The sequence below is a fragment of the Hylobates moloch genome, unplaced genomic scaffold (assembly GCF_009828535.3).
Source record: "Hylobates moloch isolate HMO894 unplaced genomic scaffold, HMol_V3 SCAFFOLD_5, whole genome shotgun sequence".
Classification (NCBI taxonomy): domain Eukaryota; kingdom Metazoa; phylum Chordata; class Mammalia; order Primates; family Hylobatidae; genus Hylobates; species Hylobates moloch.
Genome location: NW_026652280.1, coordinates 71010683 through 71035449, shown reverse-complemented (window position 1 = coordinate 71035449; position 24767 = coordinate 71010683). Strand labels below are relative to the sequence as shown.

Sequence of the window (24767 nt, the reverse complement as noted above, 5' to 3'; positions counted from 1 at the left end):
ATATAGACTATATATATATATATGGATAAAATGATATGACATCTGGGATTTTCTTAATGTAGAGAGTTGAAACAAGAATGTTTCTAAATTGATCACTGTTGATAGTGGTTACATGGGGATTATCCATTCTTTCCACTTTTGTACCTATTTGAAGCATTTTATAATAAAATTTTTAAGAACTGAAAAGACAAAACTTTCATAATTTTATATCTTTAAAAACATAACATGTATTGCAAACTACAAATAGATTAAATTTCAAAGTAAGGAGTTGTCTCAAGAAATAAGTCTGGCCAGGTGCAGTGGCTTATGCCTGTAATCCCAGCACTTTGAGAGGCTGAGGCAGTGGGATCACCTGAGGTAGGAGTTCGAGACTAGCCTGGCCAACATGGTGAAACCCCATCTCTACTTAAAATACAAAAAGTTAGCTGGGCGTGGTGGTGGACGCCTGTAATCCCAGCTACTGGGGAGGCTGAGGCAGGAGAATTGCTTGAACCTGGGAGGCAGAGGTTGCAGTGAGCCAACATCACGCCATTGCACTCCAGCCTGGGTGACAGAGCGAGATTCTGTCTCAAAAAAAAAAAAAAAAAAATCATTTTATGAGATCAACTTATAATTTAAACTGCTTAATTTTCTTCCATGTGTGTAATCCGGTAGGGGTCCCTTTTTCTGTAGTCTGTTAAAACGTGTAGTGTCAAATTTATGGTCCAGCTGTAACAAATGAATAGAACTTCAGAGTAAACTACTGTCACATCAACCTTCCTGCCTTCATTTTGTATCTCTGCCCTTGTTTTATATTTATATATATATTTTTATATATATAAATTATTTATTTATATGTTTATATATATATATATATAAATTATTTATTTATTTATTTATTTTTAGACAGACTCTCCCTCTGTTGCCAAGGCTGGAGTGCAGTGCCTCCATCTTGGCTCAAGCAATTCTCCTGCCTCAGCCTCCCGAGTAGCTGGGATTACAGGCAAGTGCCACCACGCCAGGCTAATTTTTGTATTTTTAGTAGAGACAGGGTTTCACCACATTGGGCAGGCTGATCTGGAACTCCTGACCTCAGGTGATCCGCCACCCCAAAGTGCTGGGATTACAGGCGTGAGCCATTGCGCGTGGCCATATATTTTTTATGTACCGTTTAAAAGAAACTTTAGACTAAATTTAACAAATAAGTTTATTTGAGCAAAGAACAGTTTGGGAATCGGGCGGCCCTCAGAATTAGAAGTTCAGAGCTCTGCTCCGGCAGCATGAGCAGCAAGCTTTTGTAGGCTGAGCCTAGAGGCAAAGTAAAGAAACTGCAGTCATGTGTTGCTTAATGATGGGGATACGGTCTGAGGAGTTTGCTGTTAGTTGATTTTGTCGTACACCTGCTGCACACCTAGGCTGTGTGGTGTGGCCTATTGCTCCTAGGCTGCAAACCTGCTCGCATGTGACTGTACTGAATGCTTCAGGCCATTGTAACACAATGGTATCTAAACACATCTAAACATAGAAAAGGTACAGTAAAAATAAGGTATTATAATCTTACGGGACCACCATCTACATGTGGCCCATCGTTGACTGAAATGTCGTTAGCGGTGCATGACTGCTCTTAGCAGTGCATGACTGCTTGATTGGCTGCTGCTGGGCATTTGCCTTATTTGTGTGGTCCAATGCATGGTCCCAAGTTCTGCCACCAGTTGGCTGGTTGGCTGTTTATGATTGGTAGAAGCTTAATTTGAAGTTAGTTACAAAGAATGCGTCTAGGTTAAGTTCCAGTTTGTGTATGGTTGGGTTCTGGGTACAGAAAAAGCCCTAAGCTCATGGCTCCTGCCTAGTCTTTTTTTTTTTTGAGACCGAGTCTTGCTCTGTTGCCCAGGCTGCTGGAGTGCAATGGTGCGATCTCGGCTCACTGCAACCTCCGCCTTCTGGATTCAAGCCATTCTCCTGCCTCGGCCTCCTGAGTAGCTGGGCTGACAGGCACCCACCACTGCGCCTGGCTAATTTTTGTATTTTTAGTAGAGACGGGGTTTCGCCATTTTGGCCAGGCTGGTGTCGAACTTCGGACCTCAGGTGATCCGCCCGCCTCATTCTCCCAAAGTGCTGGGATTACAGGTGTGATCCACTGCACCCGGCTGCCTATTCTGCTTTAACGCACATAAAAAGATACATTCCTATCACCTCAGAAAAGCAAACGTAAGATGCTGTGCACACTGAACATCTTGTTTTTTTTAATTGAAGCGTGTATCTCCGAGATGTATATAGAACATACACAGCCTCCTGCTATTTTTTTTTTTTTTTTTTTTTGAGAAGGAGTCTCACTGTGTCACCCAGGCTGGAGTGCAGTGGCACAATCTTGGCTCACTGCAACCTCCGCCTCCCGGGTTCAAGTGATCCTCCTGCCTCAGCCTTCCAAGTAGCTGGGACTACAGGCGCACACCACCATGCCCAGCTATTTTTTTGTATTTTTAGTAGAGACAGGGTTTCACCATGTTGGCCAGGATGGTCTTGACCTTGTGATCCACCCGCCTCGGCCTCCCAAAGTGCTAGGATTACAGGCGTGAGCTCCCGCGCCCGACCAGCTTCCTCCTTATTATAGACGGTCAGCATTTATTGTGCAGATGTATGGAAATATGTCTAGTATGGAAATGTGTCCCTTACAGATGGACATTGGTTGCTTTGATATTTTGCACATCTTACTCTAAAACTGTGTAACCTTATGTATGAGACATCTTTTTCATTGGTCTTAAATCCTTTTTTGGAATGGAGTCACCTGTAAATAAAAAATTAATATTTCTGAATAGACTTTGCTGAGTAACTGTATTTAATGAAAATTGTTCATATTTCAGGTTGCTCTTCTGTTGTTAGAAAAAGAAGTATTAGATAAGAATGATATGGTTGAACTTTTGGGCCCCAGACCATTTGCGGAAAAATCTACCTATGAAGAATTTGTGGAAGGCACTGGCAGCTTGGATGAGGACACCTCACTTCCAGAAGGCCTTAAGGACTGGAACAAGGAGCGGGAAAAGGAGAAAGAGGAGCCCCCGGGTGAGAAAGTTGCCAACTAGAGGCCCAGAGGGAGGCCATCTCAGTCTGTCCACTGTGGTTTCAGCTGGTGCATTATTTCAGCTGTGGCTTTCAGAAGAATGGGAACGCTGTGCTGATTTTAGCCAGTCACTGGCCCAGCTGAAATGATGGGGAAAGGAGTCCTTAGTCCTTTCAGCCTCGGAGGTCACAGTGGGTGGCAGGTGACTTTCCGGAGGCCTTGAGGGAAATGCACACTGTCCCACAGCCTCATTGGGCTCCCAGACGTGCTGGAAAGGTTGAGCCCAGAGTGGCCGAGGCTGGACCCTGTGGCACCAAGTGGGGTCGGCTGACCGTGTGGCAGGGATCGTTGCACTGGACTCTTGGCGTGTGGGAAGGGATGCTTTCTCTTTGTCGCCCACTCTTCATTCCTGTTTCTCCTCAGTTCCCCTGTGCAGATAGGCTGTGAAATTAAATTGGAGTCCTGATAAGAACATTTTAATTTGACTTAATATTTTAAAGATTGAATCCAGATCACTTGTTGCTGTCTTAATGGAATGGTTTTCTACAGGAGCTGTAACATACTTAAAAATATGAATGTATTATGTAAATATGGCTTCTTTACATAAAAAATAAAATGTCAACACTGTACTTTTTTTTCTGAACACACAAAGGGTCCCTATTTATGCTCTGAATATTTTTAGAAAACATAATGGCAAGAAATTAAATTTTCTTGCTTTTTAGAGGAGAATCCTTCAAAATCTCAGCCTCGCTGGTTCTCATCAGCTCCCACAGGAGGTTGGAACCTTCTAGAGTTACATGTCCTGTAAAGATGCACTGAGCTCTGGATATAAAGTACATGGGTCCTGAGGGGTTAGTCATGGCCTGAATCCATGATAACCACCCCAGTGCAGGTCCTCAAGAGGCCAGTCATGGCCAGATGTTGGCCACACCTCGTGGGTCTAGAAGTTAATGTGTAACCATAGTGGGCCTGGCAGGCTGACCTGAGCCGTCACCTGGATTTTAGAGAAGGAACAGTGGAACTAAGCTGGAGTCCCCTGGGCCCTGGCTCTCTGGGGACATCTCAGGAGTGGTCTGACTGCTAAGCTGCTCCTATTGTCTATTAGAAGGGAGTTACTGGTTATGTGCTTCCAGAAAAGTGAGTCTGTAGTGTTGCAAACCTATATCAAAATTCCTTAAAAACGATGGCATGAGGAAGATTTGCTAAGTCTTATATCAATTGCTGTTATTTGGACATGGGGGAGACACTGGCATTTTTAACTATTTACATTTTTAGCAGTCTGTTTTAGCATTATTCCAGCTTGCCTTGTGTGGTGTTGATGTTGTCGGAACAGTGGCTTTAGAATTAACACAATCTAGTGGCATCCCTGCCATGGCCTCAGGCCATGCATGCTCCACCCATGGCTACTTCCCAGCAGCCTGAGATACCCACCTGTCCCCTGGCAGGCCGTGGAAGCAGCTGTTGACTCCAAGCTCAGCATGCCAGAAGAACAGGCGCCCCCTGCTTGACCTTTGCACCTGCAGGCATTGCCACACTGGCCACTTCCTTTCCTCATAGGGTGTTTTTGGGAGGTGCCCAATGAAGCATTGTTTCCAGGCTGAGGCTCACACAGCTGTGAGGGTGCTGGGTGTGCTTTTTACCATACAGGCAGTAGACGATTAGGAGACGCTCTCTACTCCTTACCCAACCACTGCAAGGCGTGGAGCCAGCGTGGGCTGCCCTCTCACAGGCCTTGGCTGTGAGGCCTCCTGGGGGACGAGAGTGGGGCCCACTGTGAGTCAGGCTTGATACAGTGAGAGTGACAAAGCCAGACAGCACCTATGACACCCATGTTTCTGGTGAGGTGAGCCACCTTAAGCTCTGGGCCCTGGACGGCTGCCAGTGTGGCCTAGAGCCGCTGCTCAACCTGTGCAAGTGGCCCTCTGTGCTAGGAGGAGCCATGGCTACCTGTGCCACCGTCATGTGGGGCCTGCTCACGCATGGATCTTTCCTCTCCATGGTCACATGGAACATGTTTTCAGGACAGATGTGGGTGGTGAGCTGGTAAGATTTATTTTTACTGTGGTCTCAGAATAGTTCAGATTTCTGCAAAATGATCTGTGATCACCTCAAGCCATGCTGCTGTGTTTAGTGATGACCTTTCCATCTGCCCAAGGCTGGGGCTTAACACGAAATAAATACAGCTAGTCAATGTAAGGCCTGGGATCACAGACCAAGGGTGGTGGTGTGGTTGTACTGTGGGGAACCCTAACCCTCAGTGGTCCTGAATGACAAAGCTTTGTCTGTCTCTCATTCCCTGTCCAACACAGGTCAGAGTGGGCTCTGCCCAGGATGGTTACTCAGGAACCTGGACGGGTGGACAGGAGGGATTGGGGGGGCGGGGGGGCTGCCCACCTGGGAGGCAGAGCAGGAGGGCTGGCACCGGCACATGACGCTTCCACTCGGGGGTGACATGCTATGCTCATTCTTATGGCTAGAGCAAGTCCCACGTTCACAGCTTCAAGAGGGCAGGAAGAAGTAAAGCAAAAATATTGTGAACAGTAAGGTCTGTACCAGGCACTAGCGGGGCTACCGTGCATGCCTCGTGCAGCTTATCTTTGGAAACTCCAAAGGTGTGGCCGGTGGTAGAAGCCATCAAGTGTGATGGGTCACAACAGAAAAGGGCCCATCCTTCCCACGCAGGGCTGGCTGTTGGCACCCCAGCTCCCACCCAGCACCCCTGGCTTTGTCTGGAGGCCAAAAGGCCTTTCCTGTGGCTCCTTTGGCTACAAGGTTGGGGAACCCTAGCCCAGGACCTGACTTGGGAAAATGCAAGATTCTGTGGGAGTCTAAAAGGTGGCTGCGGATGGAAGAAGGGCTTTTGTTTGTACTGCATTGCCTTCCAGCTACCAACAGTTTTGGCTGCTCCCCTTAAAGCCTCCATTTAAAGAAGAGCCCTTTCCTCTTGTTTTTGTGAACTGAAGTGGGGAGGAGTTCACCCCAGGGAGAGACCAGTGACCCAAGTAGCCACTGTAACCATACAAAGTAACTTATGTCATTTATGCACATGGCTAGAGAGATGAAGACACACGTTTAGTATTTTATTATGAATCAATTATTTCAAAGTCCCATACTGCATATTCATATAAGGCAACATGGCACAACTTCAGGCTTCATCACAAAGGATGAAAAAGACTGTTTCTAACTCCCTACTAATTCGCCGACATGCTTGAACACTTAATGGAAGGTGAAGTTTATTTTGTGGCCCCTCAGTTCTCTTTCAAGTCCTCTAGTAGAAAGTCTCCATGGTGTGATCTTCTGACTGGGTAGAACCCGCAATTCTCTGCTGTTTTAGTCTTTGTTTCAGATGACTAATTACATGACTTGGCTGCATTTGTGAGGGGCCGACACCAACACAATTAGACCAGTGCACCATTCAGGGCCATGGGGTAGGAGGCACCAGGGTTCAAGAAGGAATTTGCGTGTTGTAGGATCTGAGCTGGGACGGCTCTACTCCAGCTATCCATCGATCTCCTCTTCCTCATCCTCAAAAGCTTCCTCCCCGTCATTCGCGGTGGCATCCTGGTACTGCTGGTACTCGGATACCAGGTCGTTCATATTGCTCTCGGCCTCGGTGAACTCCATCTCATCCATGCCCTCACCCGTGAACCAGTGCAGGAAGGCCTTGCGCCGGAACATGGCTGAGAACTGCTCGGAGATGCGCTTGAACAGCTCCTGGATGGCCGTGCTGTTGCCGATGAAGGTGGAGGCCATCTTCAGGCCGCGGGGCGGGATGTCGCACACGGCCACCTTCACGTTGTTGGGGATCCACTCCACGAAGTAGCTGCTGTTCTTACTCTGGATGGCCAGCATCTGCTCGTCCACCTCCTTCATGGACATGGGCCCGCGGAACACGGTGGCCACGGTCAGGTAGCGGCCATGGCGCGGGTCGCAGGCGGCCATCATGTTCCTGGCATCGAACATCTGCTGGGTGAGCTCGGGCACGGTCAGGGCCCGGTACTGCTGGCTGCCGCGGCTGGTGAGCGGCGCGAAGCCAGGCATGAAGAAGTGCAGGCGCGGGAAGGGCACCATGTTCACCGCCAGCTTGCGCAGGTCAGCATTGAGCTGGCCCGGGAAGCGCAGCGAGGTGGTGACCCCACTCATGGTGGCGGACACCAGGTGGTTGAGGTCCCCGTAGGTGGGCGTTGTCAGCTTCAAGGTGCGGAAGCAGATGTCGTAGAGCGCCTCGTTGTCGATGCAGTAGGTCTCGTCTGTATTCTCCACCAGCTGGTGTACCGACAGCGTGGCATTGTAGGGCTCCACCACCGTGTCCGACACCTTGGGCGAGGGCATGACGCTGAAGGTGTTCATGATGCGGTCCGGGAACTCCTCACGGATCTTGCTGATGAGCAGCGTGCCCATGCCCGAGCCCGTGCCGCCGCCCAGCGAGTGCGTGAGCTGGAAGCCCTGCAGGCAGTCGCAGTGCTCGCACTCCTTCCGCACCACGTCCAGCACTGCGTCCACCAGCTCTGCGCCCTCCGTGTAGTGCCCCTTCGCCCAGTTGTTCCCTGCGCCCGTCTGGCCTGCAACAAAGAGAGTCCCGTGCCGTTTAAACAGGAAAGGGCTGCGCCATCACCATGCTTGGTCACCGACAAGGAGGGTGTGAAGTGATTCCATGATGTGCTGTTAGCCAAAGGGAGGGGCCAGGGAAACAGGTACCCACCAACAGTGCAGCTGAGCAGATGCACTGGTAACGTTTTTAGGCAAGTCAAAGTAGCTACTGGTCAGTTTTAAAGATGTATATACATTTTGACCTGGTTGTTCCATGTTAAATAGATAATTCTTGCACATGGTAGAATTCAAAGGGAACAAAAGGTATACATTAAAAAAATAAGTTACCGGTCGGGCGCCGTGGCTCATGCCTGTAATCCAGCACTTTGGAAGGCCGAGGCGGGTGCATCACTTGAAGTCTGGAGTTAGAGACCAGCCTGGGCAACATGGGGAAACCCCATCTCTACTGAAAATACAAAAATTAGCCGGGCGTGGTGGTGGGGAGCCTGTAGTCCCAGCTACTTGGGAGGCTGAGGCAGGAGAATTGCTTGAACCTGGGACCTGGGAGGTGGAGGTTCTAGTGAGCTGAGATGGTGCCACTGCACTCCAGCTTGGGCGTCAGAGTGTGACTACATCTCAAAAAAAAAAAAAGTTCTCTCCTTTGGGCTTTCGGAATCTTGTACTATGTATAAGTATTTTCTTTTCTTTTTTTTTTTTTTTTTTTGGAGACAGAGTCTCACACTGTCGCCCAGGCTGGAGTGCAGTGGCGCGATCTCGGCTCATTGCAAGCTCCGCCTCATGGGTTCACGCTATTCTCCTGCCTCAGCCTCCCGTGTAGCTGGGACTACAGGCGCCCGCCACCATGCCCAGCTAATGGTTTTGTATTTTTAGTAGAGACGGGGTTTCACCTTGTTAGCCAGAATGGTCTCGAACTCCTGACCTTGTGATCTGCCCGCCTCGGCTTCCCAAAGTGCTGGGATTACAGGTGTGAGCCACCGTGCCCGGCCTAAGTATTTTATTTTTAAAACTGACACTTTTTCATGTTAATGGAGCCCCTCATTCATCATCCAGAATTACTGTTGCAAAATGTTTGCAGAACCAATTATTTATTCTGCCCCTATAATTAAATACTAAGCACAGGAAGTAATTCCTGCCCTCAAATTGTTTCCAGGCCAGTTGAGAAAAGGAGCTTAATATGTCTGAAAGGTTTCTGTATTTTATGTAGAGTTCAAGTAACAAGAAAGAGACCTAGTCTGTTTTCTGCATAATGGTGCTTTTTTTTTTGAGACGGAGTCTTGCTCTGTCGCCCAGGCTGGAGGTGCAGTGGTGCGATCTCCGCTCACTGCAAGCTCCGCCTCCCAGGTTCACGCCATTCTCCTGCCTCAGCCTCCCCAGTAGCTGTGACTACAGGCGCCCGCCACCACGCCTGGCTAATTTTTTGTATTTTTTAGTAGAGACAGGGTTTCACCATGTTAGCCAGGATGGTCTCCATCTCCTGACCTCATGATCCACCCATCTCGGCCTCCCAAAGTGCTGGGATTACAGGCGTGAGCCACCAGGCCAGCCGCATAATGGTGCATTTTTGCCAGACAGGCTTATGTATACCTTACTTTACCTAAAAAAATTTGAATCTGAAAGATTGGCTCTTAAATTTAAAATCCTATTTTTCATTTTATCTCATTTTAAAATGGATTATTTCACTAGCAGAAGCATTTTTTTCCCAGCTGTAAAAAATTACACAGGTTTGTATGTCCATATGAACAGATGCACATAGGAGTGGGAGGAACTAATTTTTGTTTTTAGTTTTCTGGGCACTACAAGTTTCATATAATGCAATAGCTTTCATACATTGCTGTGAACATTTGTATTTATTTATTTAGAGACAAGGTCTCGCTCTGTCACCGAGGGTGGCATACACTGGCACCACCCTAGCTGACTGCAGCCTTGAACTCCTGGGCTTAAGTGATTCTCCCACTTCAACCTCTTGAGTAGCAGGAACTACAGGCACATGCCACTACACTTGGCTAATGAACATTTGAAAAAACTAGATACTAGATACCTCTCATTCATTTTAAAGTTAACATCTATTATTTTTCATAAATCAAATAGTTGCATATGATATAATTTTAATTTCTGGAAACAATATAGTCACTTTAAAAAACTCTTCTGTTAAATGTATTGATAGAATATATTTAAAAATCAGAAATAATTCCAAGCAGTTGAAGTTGATTCTTTTTAATTTACCTGTAATTACAAAGTGTTAATGTTATCTATCTATCTATCTATCTATCTATCTATCTATCTATCTATCTATCTATTATCTATCTATCTATCTATCTATCTATCTATCTATCTATCTATCTATTTTTTCCTATTAGTTCATTTATCCAAGGGTGAACATTAAATACTGCCAGAAAGGGCCAAGGCTTGGGATCAATTCTACTCCTCTTAATTTTTACATATATGAGAAATCTTGTCCACAGATATATGTAAATGGGAATGAATTATGTTCTACAATGTCATTCAGTTCTTTGATTGTCTTCAGAATGAATTATGTTCTACAATGTCATTCAGTTCTTTGATTGTCTTCAGAGTTACATCCCAAAAATCAAATCGTGCACTATTATCAAAAAGTATTTTCAAGCCTGGGCAACATGGCAAAACCCCATCTCTACTAAAAATACAAAAATTAGCTGGGTCTGGTAGTGCATGCCTGTAGTCCCAGCTACTCGGGAGGCTGAGGTGGGAGGATCACTTAAGCATAGAAGATGGAGGTTGCAGTGAGCCAAGATTGTGCTACTGCACTCCAGCCTGGGTGACAGAGCAAGACCCTGTCTCAAAAAAAAAAAGTATTTTCAATCATCTGTCACTTAACTCAATTTTGTTTGTTTATTTATTTTGAGGTGGGGTCTCCTCTGTCGCCCAGGCTAAAGTGCAGTGGCACGGTATCGTCTCACTGCAACCTCCGCCTCCCAGGTTCAAGCAATTCTGCTTCAGCCTCCCGAGAAGCTGGGATTACAGGTGCTACAACCACGCCCAGCTAATTTTTTGTATTTTTTAGTAGAGAGAGGGTTTCACCACGTTGGCCAGGCTGGTCTTGAACTCCTGACCTCAAGTGATACGCCCACCTTGGCCTCCCAAAGTGCTGGGATTACAGGCATGAGCCACCACAACGGGCCAACAACTCAACGTTGAAGAAAGCAGAATTGGAAACGACCTAACTTGCAGGTCATGCCATTTTACATCAGTCATTCTTTTCCTGTTTCTGAATGTAAACCAAAAAGGCTTAACCAAGACTTACTAAATACACTCTCACTCTTTCACTTTAAGGCAATTTATTTCAGTATATAGAAATTACTTGAAATAGTAATTTCTAATATGACTTTGTCAATTTAATTTTTAATAAAATGTTTTAAATATTTATTTTCATGAAATTTTGGGCTGCAGATTTAACTAATTCAAGTCATAAAAACTTGCATTGCATTATACAGACCTCTCCCCACTTACTCCAACTTGACTTTTGTCTACACACGGCTGGTGGCAACAATTCACAACCACTGCCCAAAGACCAGCTTCTCTGCTCTCACGTGGGCAGGTCCATCCCTGATGCTGCACACACCCTGGGGGCACTGAGCTATGAAGCAGTGAAACCACCAAGGCTGCCTCTGAGAGCTGCCAAGTGCTACATTGGGTAAGCAAGCTGCCTTTCACTTGTCGATCTTTAATTAGTGGACAAGGGTCTCCTATGCAATTTGGGACACGGGCCTGCTCACAATGAGGCCTACTGATGGCACCCCTGGATTCTGCAGTACATAGCAAGTAGAGCCTTACACAGTGGCCCTACTCTTGGGGGAGGGGGGATGAAGCATTTATCAGTGCTAAACACTGTAGGTGTTCAGTGCAAGAAAAAACAAATTCTGTGATTCTTCATTAAGTGTATTGAACTTAATGTTAAAATGTACTGGACTGTTAATAACTCATATCACATATAAAGGATACCCTCCTTAAATATCTAAAGAAGTCCTCAAATCAGAAAGAAAAACAACAGCCATTAGGAAAACAGGCAAAGGCTATAAACATACAGCTCACAGGAAAGGAAATTCCAGTAGCTTAGGTACTGGAAATAATGCTAAACCCTTCTCATAAGGGAAACACAAATTAAAACGAGATTCTATTTTCCGCTATGAAACTGACAGAGATCCAAACACCTGAGTTGCACTGCTGAGGGTTTGGGGAAGGCCACTTCCCACGGGAGCTGCTGAGATAGCAAGGGCAGTGGCCTCTAGAACAGCTGAGCTACAGCTATCAAAATTATCCCCCTAGATACAGCAATTGCACTTCTGTAAGTTTTTCTAGATAGACCCATACATGTGCAAAATGACATATATACAAATGTTTACTGAGGAACAGTTTATAATAATAAAAAGGGGAACAACCCAAATACCTATTAACTGAAGATTGGTTAAATCCATGGCGGTATCTCTGCAGAGGATACGATCAGCTATCAACAAGAATGAGGCAGCCATAGTTGTGAAATGGACAGATCTTCAAAATAAGTTGCTGGGGAGCCAGGGAGGGACACTAAGGTACTGAACAGTGTATACAGTTGGCTCCATTGTATGTGTGTGAATATATGTGTCTGCCTGAACATACTTGAAAGGACATTCAAGAATCTTAACACTAGTTTGGGGTAGGAAGGAGATCAACTTTTCACTATATACCCTTTTGTTCCTTTTAAGTCCTAAACCATGAAAATGTTTTACCTAGCTAGCTAGCAAAATGAAAAAAAAAAAAAAAACATTACTTTATTAAAACATTTACAATTAAAGAACAGGTTGTCTTTGAAGGATGGGGTCCTAAGGGAGTTCAGTTCTAGCTTTATGACATTTTAACTAAAACATGTATTTTATGATAATCAAGTGAAGATTAAAGTATAAAAAAGGAATTTATTATTATTATTATTTTAGAAATGGGGTCTTCCACTGCTACCCAGGCTGGAGTGCAGTGGTGCAATCATAGCCACTGCAGCCTCCAACTCCTGGGCTCAAGGGGTCCTCCTGCCTCAGCCTCCTGAGTAGCTGGGACAATTAAAAAAACATTTTGTTGGCCAGGCACGGTGGCTCACGCTTGTAATCTCAGCACTTTGGGAGGCCGAGGCGGGTAGATCACGAGGTCAGGAGATTGAGACCATCCTGGCTAACATGGTGAAACCCCGTCTCTACTAAAAATACAAAAAAAATTAGCCTGGCGTGGTGGTGGGCGCCTGTAGTCCCAGCTACTCCGGAGGCTGAGGCAGGAGAACGGCGTGAACCCGGGAGGCGGAGCTTGCAGTGAGCCGAGATCGCACCACTGCACTCCACCCTGGGCAACAGAGCGAGACTCCGTATCAAAAAAAAAAAAAAAAATTTGTAGAGAGGGTCTCCTTATGTTGTCCATGTTGGTCTTAAACTTTTGAACTCAAGTGATCATCCTGTCTTGGCCTCCCAAAGTGCTGGGATTGCAGGTGTGAACCCCTGAGCCCAGCTCTTCTTTAATGAAAAATTTTAAAATGTCATCAGTAAGTGGGAAATTACTAAATGATGACATATACAATGGTAGGCACTGTGACTGTCATGGAGGGTGTCTGAGATACATTAATGAATTTCTCAAAAGGCTGCAAAATGGTGTGTGTAGCAGGATCCCATTTTCCCCAAACAAAATCAGCTCTGTGTGCTCGCCTAAGTGCACATGGACACAGAAAAATGTCAGTAGGGCCAGGCGTGGTGGCTCACGCCTATAATCCCAGTACTTTTGGGAGGCTGAGACAGGTGGATCACCTGAGGCCAGGAGTTCGAGACCAGCCTGGCCAATATAGGGAAACCCCATCTCTACTAAAAATACAAAAAATTAGCTGGGTGTGGTGGCGGGCGCCTGTAATCCCAGCTACTCCAGAGGCTGAGGCAGGAGAATTGCTTGAACCCGGGAGGTAGAGGTTGCAGTGAGCCGAGATTGCGCCACTGCATTCCAGCCTGGGCAACAAGAGCAAAACTCCACCTCAAAAAAAAAAAAGAAAAAAAAAAAAGGAAAAATGTCAGCAGGACACAGCCCAACTGTCTACACACTCAGTTATCCCCCTAGGGAATAAAACCTCAGGGGCCACCAGTAGAAAGGATGAGGGCTTTCCCTTTCTGCACTGTATACACAATCTATGTGTACTGTTTGAAAAAACCATGTACAAGCAGTTTGTTTTAACTTTGACATGAAAACATTAAACACTTTTTTTTTTAAGGCCAGCTATGGTAGCTCACGCCTGTAATCCTAGCACAGGAGGGTGAAGTGGGAGGATTGCTTGAGCCCAGGAGTTTGAGGCTACAGTGAGCTATGATCACACCACTGCACTCCAGCCTGGGTGACAGGGCGAGACCCCATCTCAAACAAACAAACAAAACCACATATTTAAATATTGAACACTGAAGTTTCCAGAGAGCAGAACTGGCCAGCTGAAACTGACCACAGTGGGTCCTTGCACTTGTCTGCAGCATCAGCCTCCCTAGATCTCCGTCTCAGTCCCACTGAGAAGTCAGCTCAGCCTTTCTCTCCTATTGTCTTTGCCCCATTTGGCAGTGCAAAGCCCAGTGCCACTGGCATGGCAGGCCCTGTGGCTCTGCAGAGGGGCCAGGCTAGGCAGATGCCTGCTGTGTGCTGCATGGGCCTGGCCACATGGGCCACAAGACCAGCCTGGCCAACATGGTGAAACCCTGTCTCTACTGAAAATACAAAAATTAGCCAGGCGTGGTGAGCGCCTGTATTCCCAGCTACTCGGGAGGCTGAAGCAGGAGAATCACTGGAACCTGAGAGGCAGAGGTTGCAGTGAGCCGAGATTAAGCCATTGCACTGCAGCCTGGGTGATGGAGCAGGATCCTGTCAAAAAAAAAAAACAAAAAACTTCCCGGTTGGGCAGTGGCTAATGCCTGTAATCCCAACACTTTGGGCCTGGCCACTTTAGTACTTTCAGGTGGCCATTTCCTTGTGTTTTTCACAAGCCGTAGACAGCATCTAGTATGTGACTGTCCTCTTACGAACAGGGGATTCTCTTCTTCCTGCCCAGCTGTGTTGCACAGTGAAACCTAGCTGACTGCCTTCTCTTAGTAGGCGAGAAAACGGTCACTGTCCTTCCTAAGCCCCCACCAACTTCTCTCCACCCCTTCCCCACCCAACCTAGCAGGCAGCACCTGGCAAGACTACAACATAGGCATTGGGACAAACAAGCTCGGGGCTGGTCCACACTCGGTGCTAGAACTGTCACATTTTACATGGGAAATACCCAGGGCAACCTGGGACCTATTTCATTAAAATAGCAGAAACCAACAACTGAAAATAGGTGGCTTTTGGCAAACATAGAACCCCAATCAGTCAGACCTGAGTTAGCTGTAAGTGGACGGAGATGCTGAACTTGACTCCCTCTGCAGCTCACACCATTTACCCAGCTTCCTCAATATTTATAGCATGAATAGCCATGAAGTTTTCTGTGCTCTTGATGTAAGTAGGAAGCTGGTGACTTCTGAAAAATATTTTGCCACTGTCTCATAGCAACAGATGTTCCAGTTAAATATTTGGGAGTCGTGAACTGAACATCTTCTGTACTGATACGGTGTGATGTTAGTCAGTGACTCCAGACTGCAGGAGGCTGCCAACTCTAAGCTTTGGCAGTGGGGCTACAACAGGTCCCCAGGGTTTTCTCTGAGTCCCCTCTCTGGTTTCCAGCTCACACTGGGTGATGGAGTAAGTGTCAAGGGTCTGTGCACTCCTGCCCCCTCTTCTAGCCCTGAATCTGGAAGAAAAAGTTAGAAATACAGAAAGCGGCTGGAAGAACGTTTACCTTTCTGGTGCTTCATTCTTTTCCCACAAAACTTTCCAACAATAGAGTATGTATGACTGCTATGCAAGCAGCAATTCATTACAGAAAAGTTTTTCTTTTCTTTTTTTTTGAGACAGGGTCTTGCTCTGTCGCCCAGGCTGGAGTGCAGTGGCGCAAACACCGCTCACTGCAGCCTCAGCCTCAACCTTCTTAGCTCAAGTGATCCTCCCACCTCAGCCTCCTGAATAGCTGGGACCCCAGGTGCACACCACCACGCCAAGCTAATTAAAAAAAAACTTTTTGTACAGAGGGTCTCACTATGTTGCCCAGGCTGACCTTCAATTCCTGGGCTCCAGTGATCTACTTGCCTCAGCCTCCCAAAGTGTTGGGATTACAGGCATTAGCCACTGCCCAACCGGGAAGTTTTTTGTTTTTTTTTTTTGACAGGATCCTGCTCCATCACCCAGGCTGCAGTGCAATGGCTTAATCTCGGCTCACTGCAACCTCTGCCTCTCAGGTTCCAGTGATTCTCCTGCCTCAGCCTCCCGAGTAGCTGGGAATACAGGCGCTCACCACGCCTGGCTAATTTTTGTATTTTCAGTAGAGACAGGGTTTCACCATGTTGGCCAGGCTGGTCTCGAACTCCTGACCTCAGATGATCTGCCCGTCTGTGCCTCCCAAAGTGCTGGAATTACAGGTAACTTTCACTTTTAAAGGTATACACTACTAACGTAAGTGAGTGTTTCCTAAATCATTTCAAATTCTATTTGGAAATGGAATGACACTGGTTTATTGTAATTTACCAACTCTAACTGAAACAATATGGTATAAAGCCAGTGAGGATGGATCATCTCCAGTTCACAGACAATTCTACCTCTTTTACTGGAGAATGACTTAAAAACTATTTAGCTAAACAATATAGAATGTTTATACATTCTGGATACTTCTCCATTCTCCATAATATGTTATTTTAACAAATAAGCATATTCATTTAAACAAGTCACAATTCTTAACTCAAAATGGTGTCAACTTGCTAAAATTCCTATTAAAGACATATCATGTCAGTACAACCTGTTGAAAACTTAAAACATTCTGAATCAAAAATAGGGTTGCATGTCAGACGAAGCAAAGATGCAAGAAGCAATTTCGGGGACAGTTTTTATGTGCCAAGGGTCATTTCTAACATTTTTGAAGGCTTACAGGGACAATTAGATAACTAAATGGGCACCATAGGTCTGTCTTAATTTGTCTTAATCTTCGTGTTCCCATTTGTCAACAGCTAGAAAGACCTTACACTCTCCCAATGTTCAATTCAAATAAACCAAAGAAAACTCACAATTGCTAAAGTGGCAGCTATGAGAAACTAGCTTCTCACCACTTCAATAGTTTGTAGTGCACTCATAAAGATCAGTTCATGGCTTTGACTCTCTCTTGAGACCTGGCCAGGTCCTGGCTGCACTGCGTTGACTGCTGGTGGGCAAGGCCTCCTCGGGGCGCCCATCCAGACTGGGTTGGGTCCCTCAGTTGCTGCCAGGCCTGGGGCAGACTGGGCCGGGGCCAGACAGCCATGACCTGCTGAAAACCTTCTCCATGAAAGCTGCCTTTTCCGTGACCACACCTTTGAGACAACTGACATCTTTCTTTTGACAGAGTTAAGGCATGCAAAAGCATATGAAAAATAATATGAATCTCTACACACCTACTACCCATTTAAGAAATAAAACCAGCCACTGGTACATGAAGCCCTGTGTAACACGTGTGAGTATGAACATACTCAACTATGTAGAATTATATACTTTTTTCCTATCGTATCTCAAAAAGCAGTAATGGGTGTGGCATGAGTTTCGGCTAACCACCCTTCCCCTGGGGAACAGTGTAGCGTGCGCTGAGTTGCATTTTAATGTCCTACCTTCTGGCTCCTCTGTGTGAGTCCTGGCGTGGTATGTGTGCAGGTTTCTCTGTTTTACACTGACAATTTATGTCAGCGTAGAAGAGAAGGGCTAAATTCACAGCTGTTCTTACATTTCCTATAAAGTAGTTCTTAAAGCCCTGAGTCTATCATAAAATAAGCATTCAGTTGCTACGTTTCTTTGAAAAGTTTAATTTCAGGCAAAAGTGCAGCAAAAACTATGCTCTCAGACACTGCTGGTGGCATTAATCCAATTGGAAGTGTGTAAAAAGGGCTTAAATCTCTTCACTCTTTGACCCAGTAATTTTGCTTTTTGAGAATCTATTCTGAAATCAAAGTCAGAAACAGACAAATTTAAGTGAATCAAGATGTTCAATATTCCTTTTAAGAGCAAAAAGTTGGAAAGAAACAGCTTCCTGATTATTGGCCATTATAAAGTTGCATAAAGAATTACACATTATGGAGCTATTAAAAATTATGGATTTTAGAAACTAAATGTGAAATATGGTTTATAATATAATGTTCAATGGAAAAAGATATAAATGATACCATGATTACAATAATGAAAGTCAGCAAAAAGAAAGAAACAAAGGTGAAAAAAATACCTCAGTGCTGATAATAATTACACTAAGATGATGAGCATACAGAATTTTTTTTAACTCTAGTTTTAAACTTTTAAGAATGTGGTTATATTATTTTTTGCTGAAAAAAAGCAAAGTTTAAAAAGCAAAGCAAAGTACAAATTAAAAATAAATACAAATCACTCAGGATGGTGGGGAGAGCTCCCTTTTAAATATATTAAAAGGATATATTCCCTTTTATGAGACAATGTCAGCTGTGTCACCTGCTGTGCTTCCTTTTTTGGATTTAGTTGCCAGAAACCCAGAGCTAAAATTAATTCTCAGCCACAGCTGAGCTCACAGTTGACTCTGTGTTGTAAACTGCTACATTTATGCCTGTCTTTTACTGTTGTTTCATATCCTTCTTTGAAGAAGGTATATATTTTACATAAGTAAAACTTTAAGATCTTCTTTTTCTATAAAAATTCACAGATGTGCTTGTAACTGTTTCCCTATCTCAGGAAGGACTCCTGCGAGGGAGGCAGGCAGCGAGGGAGGTGGGTTTTCACTGCATGGCCTTTCCAGCTGCACACCATGTGCACACACTGCCTATCAAAGAAGAGGTGTGATTTCTAAAAGGTGTATTAGTTGGAAATAACATGAATTGTGTCTGGTAAAGCTTACTGAGACTACGGTAGACTCAGCCAACTGTAATTCAGACTCAAGAAATCTTGGCTGTCCGCTCGCTCAGATTCTCACCAAAAATCCACTGAACCTCAAGGAGAAGACTGGGCAGAATTCTACAAGAAGGTGGGGAGATAGGGCCATTTCTTCTCGCAGATTCTTACAGGGGTCTGTGGCCCCAAGATGCTTGGGGGGTCCTTCATTTCAGATAGTAAAGTGAAGACACCCAGAGAAGGGAACTGATGCTGCCAACGGGCACAGAGCTAGGGTCAGCTGCTCAGTTTCTCTCTCCCGGTGCGGTGCTCTTTCTTCCTGGCTACATTAACTCTGTGACCTGGGAATGTGGTCCAGAAAGAAGCTGTGGCTGCTGAGTCTATATCTACTTAGTAAGTGAGTTATTCAATGCTGATCTGTATAAAGTAGGGTCGTCCTTTTTCCTTTCTCACAATACGGAATATTAATGTTATCCAAGTCAGGTCTTTATTACAGTACTCAGAGAGCAGTCCCTCCGAACTGACAAGGATGACACCGGGCAAGAGGAGCTCTCAGACACTCCACCGTGGGCATGCAAATGGATTCAGCTCTTCTGGAGGCCAGTCTGCAATCTCTATGTGTGAGCATTTCTGCAGAACAGATTCCTTGAACTGGAACTCTTGGATGGAAATTATTGATTTGCTCAATCTACTAAGTAGTTCTCTGAACAGCTGTTATTTTCCCAAACACCTTCACCAACACTAGGTCTTAGCAGCTTCTAAAATACTGGCCAATCTGGTGGGAGAATAATATTTTGTTTTAATTCCCTCTTGCCTCTAGTTAGTAGTAAATTTTGTCCCCAGGTATTTATAGCTTTTATTACAATTGTGAATAGGATGTGTTCCCCAGTGATTACTGCTTTTAATGTGATTCATCTGTTCCAGTTTGCCTGGTACCCTGGCAGTTTTAGCACTCAAAGTCTAGTGTCCTGGGGAACACCTCCTCCTAGTTCCAGGCAAATCAGAAAGATTGGTAACCTGATAGCAAAACTATTAATTTCTGAATATTTTATCTCGTGTCTGGCTCCCTTACTGAAGTCTTGTAAGTGCTAGTCATTTTTCAGCTGATAGCCTATCTGGAAACTCCAAGAGAATCATTTCATCAACAAATAACACTTTTGTCTTTTCCTTTACATGATTTGCATCTTTTCTTTCTCTGGTTTTTGTGCACTGGCTAAAGCGTTCAGAACATGGAATAATTGTAGAGACAATGGACATCTGTTTCTTATACCTAATTCTGCTGGGAATGCTTCTAATGTTTCACCAGGGAGTATAATGTTGCTATGGGTTTCTGGTAGATAATCTGTAAATAAAGGAAGTTTCTTTCTACTTCCAGCTTACATAGGAGTTTTTTTGTCCTCCACAAATCAGGAACACACGCAAAACTTTATCTTTTTTTTTTTTTTGAGATAGAGTTTCACTCTTGTTGCCCAAGCTGGAGTGCAATGGCACGATCTTGGTTCACCACAACCTCCGCCTCCCGGGTTCAAGTGATTATCCTGCCTCCCAAGTAGCTGGGATTACAGGCATGTGCCACCACACTGGGCTAATTTTGTATTTTTAGTAGAGATGGGGTTTCTCCATGTTGGTCAGGCTGGTCTCAAACTCCCAACCTCAGGGGATCCACCCGCCTCGGCCTCCCAAAGTGCTGGGATTACAGGCGTTAGCCACTGCTCCTGGCCTCCAAAACTTTAATTTTTTTTTAAAAATTGTTTCCTGCTGGGAGTCAGAAAAAAAAACCCACTTTTCTGGGGCATCTATTAAGATGTTGTCTTTAATCTATTAGTAGACTTCTTAATGTTGAACCATCCTTGCGTTCCTGGGATGTTGCTAGTATTTCTCAAACACTTATTTTGTACTAGACATTCTCAGTGTTTATTTAATCCTTACATCTCACTAAGAGGTAGATAGTCCCACTTGTGATGAGGAAATTAAGTCACAAGTAAGTTAAATAAGTCTAAGGCCACATAGTGAGTGGAAGGGTCAAAATTTAAACCCAGGGAGTATGGCAGCACAGCCAGACTCCTAACCATTACATTATCTGCCTCTCAGTCTTACTTGGTCACAGTGTGCTATTAATATATTTTTTAAAAAACACAACTGCATTTGATATTCTAAGTATTTTACTTTGGATTTTTGCATCTATATTTTTAAGTAAGTTTGCTATACAGCTTTCACTTGTATGTTCTAGTAGAAGCTACCTAGCCTCATAGGAAATGTTGGGAAGTTTTCCATCATTTTCTCTCGGAATGGTTTGGATAATGGGATTGTCTGTTACCCTCAATTAAACTATCTCTTCCTGGTGCCTTTTGAGAAAGGGGTTGGAATGTAGATTTTTCGTGATGTATTTGATTCGTACACCATAGTGCTTTTAAGCCAGAATCAGTCTTCAAATTCTTCACATTTTCTTGGAAGACACTGCCTTTCACAGGTATTGGAAATATGTTGGATTAAGTGAGGAATTTTTTTTTTTAGCAATAATGTAAATAGATATGTGGTCTCTAACATTAAAATAGGTGGGAAACTTCCAAATCTGCCACCTATCCTGTAGGTTCTACTTGATAACACTAATGGTACCACTTCATTTAATTTTATATAATTTTCTTTAGAAGTCTGCAGAAAGATAGGTTTTACCATCATTTTTTAGGTGGAAGAAGCAAGAAAAAAAGGATTTACCTAATTCTGATAAAACCAATACAGGAACCAAAAACAAATGGCAAAATAACTTTATAATGATGGGGAGAAAGAAGCTAATGTCTAAAATTGTTTCTTGGTTTTTGTTTTTTTTGTTTTTTTGCTATTTTTGAGATGGAGTCTCGCTCTGTCACCCAGGTTGGAGTGCAGTAGCGCAATCTCAGCTCACTGCAACCTCTACCTCCCGGGTTCCAGCGATTCTCCTACCTCAGCCTGCCGAGTAGCTGGAACTACAGGCATGTGCCACCATGCCTGGCTAATTTTTTGTATTTTTAGTAGAGACAAGGTTTCACCGTGTCAGCCAGGATGGTCTCGATCTCCTGAGCTCGTGATCCGCCCGTCTTGGCCTCCCAAAGTGGTGGGATTACAGGCATGAGCCACCGCGCCTGGCCTGGTTTTTGTTTTTTAATCAAGAACTACCAGTAGAAGAATTTCATTTAGAGATATAGAGGTTCCTTCCCACCAAAAAAGTCAAGATTTTAAAAAAACTGTTCCTTGTGATGAACCCAGCTAGGGATGGGAGGGGTGGGGCTGGGAACCACTGATTTCCATTCACACTTTTTCTATGACACGTGATGCTTTAAATCTGGCATATAAACTATTTGATTTTAAAAAAAAAAGAAGAAGAAGAAGAAAGTGAGAAAGATGGAACCTACCAAAGATGAAGTTGTCAGGCCGGAAAAGCTGCCCAAAAGGCCCGGACCGCACGCTGTCCATGGTGCCTGGCTCTAAGTCCACCAGGGCGGCCCTGGGCACATATTTCTGAGCTGGAGGAGAAAAGAACCACCCACAAGAGTTACTTTCAGGTTTCTAAAGTAATTGACTTCCCCCTTTCAAGTCCCACCACTTCTAGCTGCCTGGAATGGGTCAACCAGGGTCTTTTCAGAAAGGGTACAGGAACTTTCTTAGAATCACAGAATTGGCTGGGCACACTGGCTCATCCCTGTAATCTCAGCACATTGGGAGGCCAAGGTGGGCAGATCGCTTGAGCCCAGGAGTTCAAGACCAGCCTGGGCAACAGAGCAAAACCCTGTTTCTAAAAACAAACAAACAAAAAACCAAAAAAATTAGCTAAGTGTGGTGGTGTGCACCTGTAGTCCTAGCTACTCTGGAAGCTGAGGTGGCAGGATCATCTGAACCCAGGAGGTCAAGACTGCAGTGAGCCATGGTTATGCCACATGGTTATGGTACAGTGGCATTTTTTTTGAGACGGAGTCTCACTCTGTTGCCCAGGCTGGAATGCAGTGGTGTGATCTCGGCTCACTGCAAGCTCCGCCTCCCGGGTTCATGCCATTCTCCTGCCTCAGCCTCCCAAGTAGCTGGGACCACAGGTGCCCGCCACCACGCCTGGCTAACTTTTTTTGTATTTTCAGTAGAGACGGGGTTTCACCGTGTTAGCCAGGATGGTCTCGATCTCCTGACCTTGTGATCTGCCCACCTCGGCCTCCTAAAGTGCTGGGATTACAGGGGTGAGCCACCGTGCCCGGCCAAGACCCTGTCTCTTAAAAAAAAAGAAAGAAAAAAAATCCCAGAACCTTAACACTGGAATGAAGAACGAGCCCAGGCATGACCTGGCAGAGGAGGTTCCAGGAAGAGGCAGGATGAGAAATCAGGTCCCCTGACTTCCTGCCTACTGTATTTTCCAGCTCACCCTGACACCTCTTTCCTGTTAGGAAGTTTTACAACTTTAGCTCCATGGAAATAAACTATGTATTACAGCAAATTGCCAGGTTTTGATGAAATTCTCTGCTTTGTGACACCTCCCCCACGCATACACATACATGTGCCCATGTGCAGTCTGAGAACCTTGTTACCGGGAGCACTCCACTGGCTCTGTTTCCCCAGAGTCACTCTCATTTTGAGTCAGAGTGTTCTTGTGTGGAATTTTCATGCCAGTTGGGCTAGACTTGTTCCCAGTGAGGACACAGCTAATATGATTCCAAATAGGACCTGCTCTTCAACTCCTGTCCTGCAGTGCACACGCCCAGATCGAAAATGGATGTACCCAAGCTGGGCGAGGGATTAAGATGAAGTGCAGTGTATACTGGAACTGTCCTTAGTGTCCTCTAGAAATTTCATCTTCCATGCCTTGATGTTCCCAGCCTTTTGTCATTGCTGCGTAAATTAATAAAACCCCACTAGCTGCTCAGAACTGCCTGCAGTTTCAACTTCCAGGGAGGTTAAAGTCTTTTTAGAGTCTGCAAGGGACCAGAAAAGTCACTTAAGAGAACGTTTCTCAAATTTTTAGCCAAGAATCCCCAATAAGAGATACGTTTTAAACTGGGTAGGGGTGGGGTGGGGGGGGAGCTTTGTTTTTCCCAAGGATACTTGAGAAACGCTCTAATTTATTCTAACAGGGTCTCACTCTATCACCCAGGCTGGAAGCGCAGTGGCGCGATCACAGCTCACTGCAGCCTCGACCTCCTGGGCTCAGGCCCTCAGTTAACTGGTACTACAGGGGCACCCGGCTAATTTTAAAATTGTTGTAGAGATCGGGGCGGGAGGGGGGCGGGGGGGTGGTCTCCTATGCTGCCCAAGCTGGTCCTGAACTCCTGGGCCCAAATGATCCTCCAGTCTCGGCCTCCCAAAGCGCTGGGATTAGAGGCTTGAGCCACCGCACCCGGCTAGACAGAGAAGGCTGAACAGGAACCGCTACGCTGATTTCACAACGCTAACGGGTGGTCCCGTTCAAGCGCTCAGACCCTCAGGATAGGCCGAATCCAGCTGTTTGAATAAACTGACGGCGGATTTCCCGCCCCGGAGGAGTGAAGGGAGTGGCCGGGCATGCTGCTACACCCCGAGATAACTTTTCCCGAAGCAAACTCGCCGCGCGCAGAGGCGGCGCCCGAGCGTCCACGCGGGTCCCGGCCGGGCAGGGCGCGGCGGCCTTGCTACTCACACGATGACTCATTGTAGTAGACGTTGATTCTCTCAAGCTGCAGCGCCGAGTCTCCCACGTAGCCTCCGGCCGGGTCGATGCCGTGCTCATCGCTGATCACTTCCCAAAACTTGGGCAGGGCAAGGCGGGGAGACAGACGCTCAGAACCCAGAGCCCGGGACGCCGCCACCCGCGCCCACCCCAGGCGCCCCGGCTGCCGAATTCCAGGCGCGCCTGAGCCGCCGGCAGCCGCTCCCAGTTGGGATGGGGGTGGGGAGCGACGAGTAGAGGGTCCCCGGCCGGCCGCGCCCTGGGCGCTCCCTCCCTGCGGCCCGCGCGGGTCCCCACCGGGCTCCGAGGACCCACGGGCGCACAGCGGGTGCGCGCCCCGGCGGGGGTCGCGCCAGGAGACCCGGGGACCTCCAGCAGCCCACCCGCGGGGAAGCCCCGCACCGCGCCAGGCCCACCTTGGTGCCAATCTGGTTCCCGCACTGGCCCGCCTGGATGTGCACGATCTCCCTCATGGCGGGCGCGGCTATGCGCTGGGCACTGGCTCTGCGGGCGACGGCTGCAACTGCGGGCCGGCTGCGTGCGTCCCGGGGCCGA

The 24767-nt window shown here is 46.0% G+C and overlaps 2 protein-coding genes across 4 annotated transcripts in view; one reads left to right on the top strand and one right to left on the bottom strand.

The window, feature by feature from the left end:
• AFG3L2 (AFG3 like matrix AAA peptidase subunit 2) overlaps positions 1-3666 on the top strand; it is a 21047-nt gene extending 17381 nt beyond the window's left edge. The window contains exon 6 of the mRNA XM_058439694.1: positions 2841-3666. Within this exon, the coding sequence (XP_058295677.1) occupies positions 2841-3059 (219 nt within the window). The 3' untranslated portion in view covers positions 3060-3666. The remainder of the gene's footprint in view (positions 1-2840) is intronic.
• TUBB6 (tubulin beta 6 class V) lies at positions 2798-24767 on the bottom strand. 3 transcript variants are annotated; one of them, XM_032152844.2, is made up of 4 exons: positions 24629-24767; positions 24183-24291; positions 21940-22050; positions 2798-3478 (listed from the first exon to the last, which is right to left on the bottom strand). In XM_032152844.2, exons 1-4 carry the CDS (start codon positions 24683-24685, stop codon positions 3441-3443), a joined length of 315 nt encoding a protein of 104 aa, XP_032008735.1. In that variant the 5' UTR covers positions 24686-24767; the 3' UTR covers positions 2798-3440. The 3 variants fall into 3 exon arrangements, with proteins under 3 accessions (XP_032008735.1, XP_032008734.1, XP_032008736.1); XM_032152843.2 differs by lacking the exon at positions 2798-3478 and adding an exon at positions 6050-7599 and having other exon boundaries at positions 24629-24763; XM_032152845.2 differs by lacking the exons at positions 2798-3478; positions 21940-22050; positions 24183-24291; positions 24629-24767 and adding exons at positions 6050-7599; positions 12012-12243.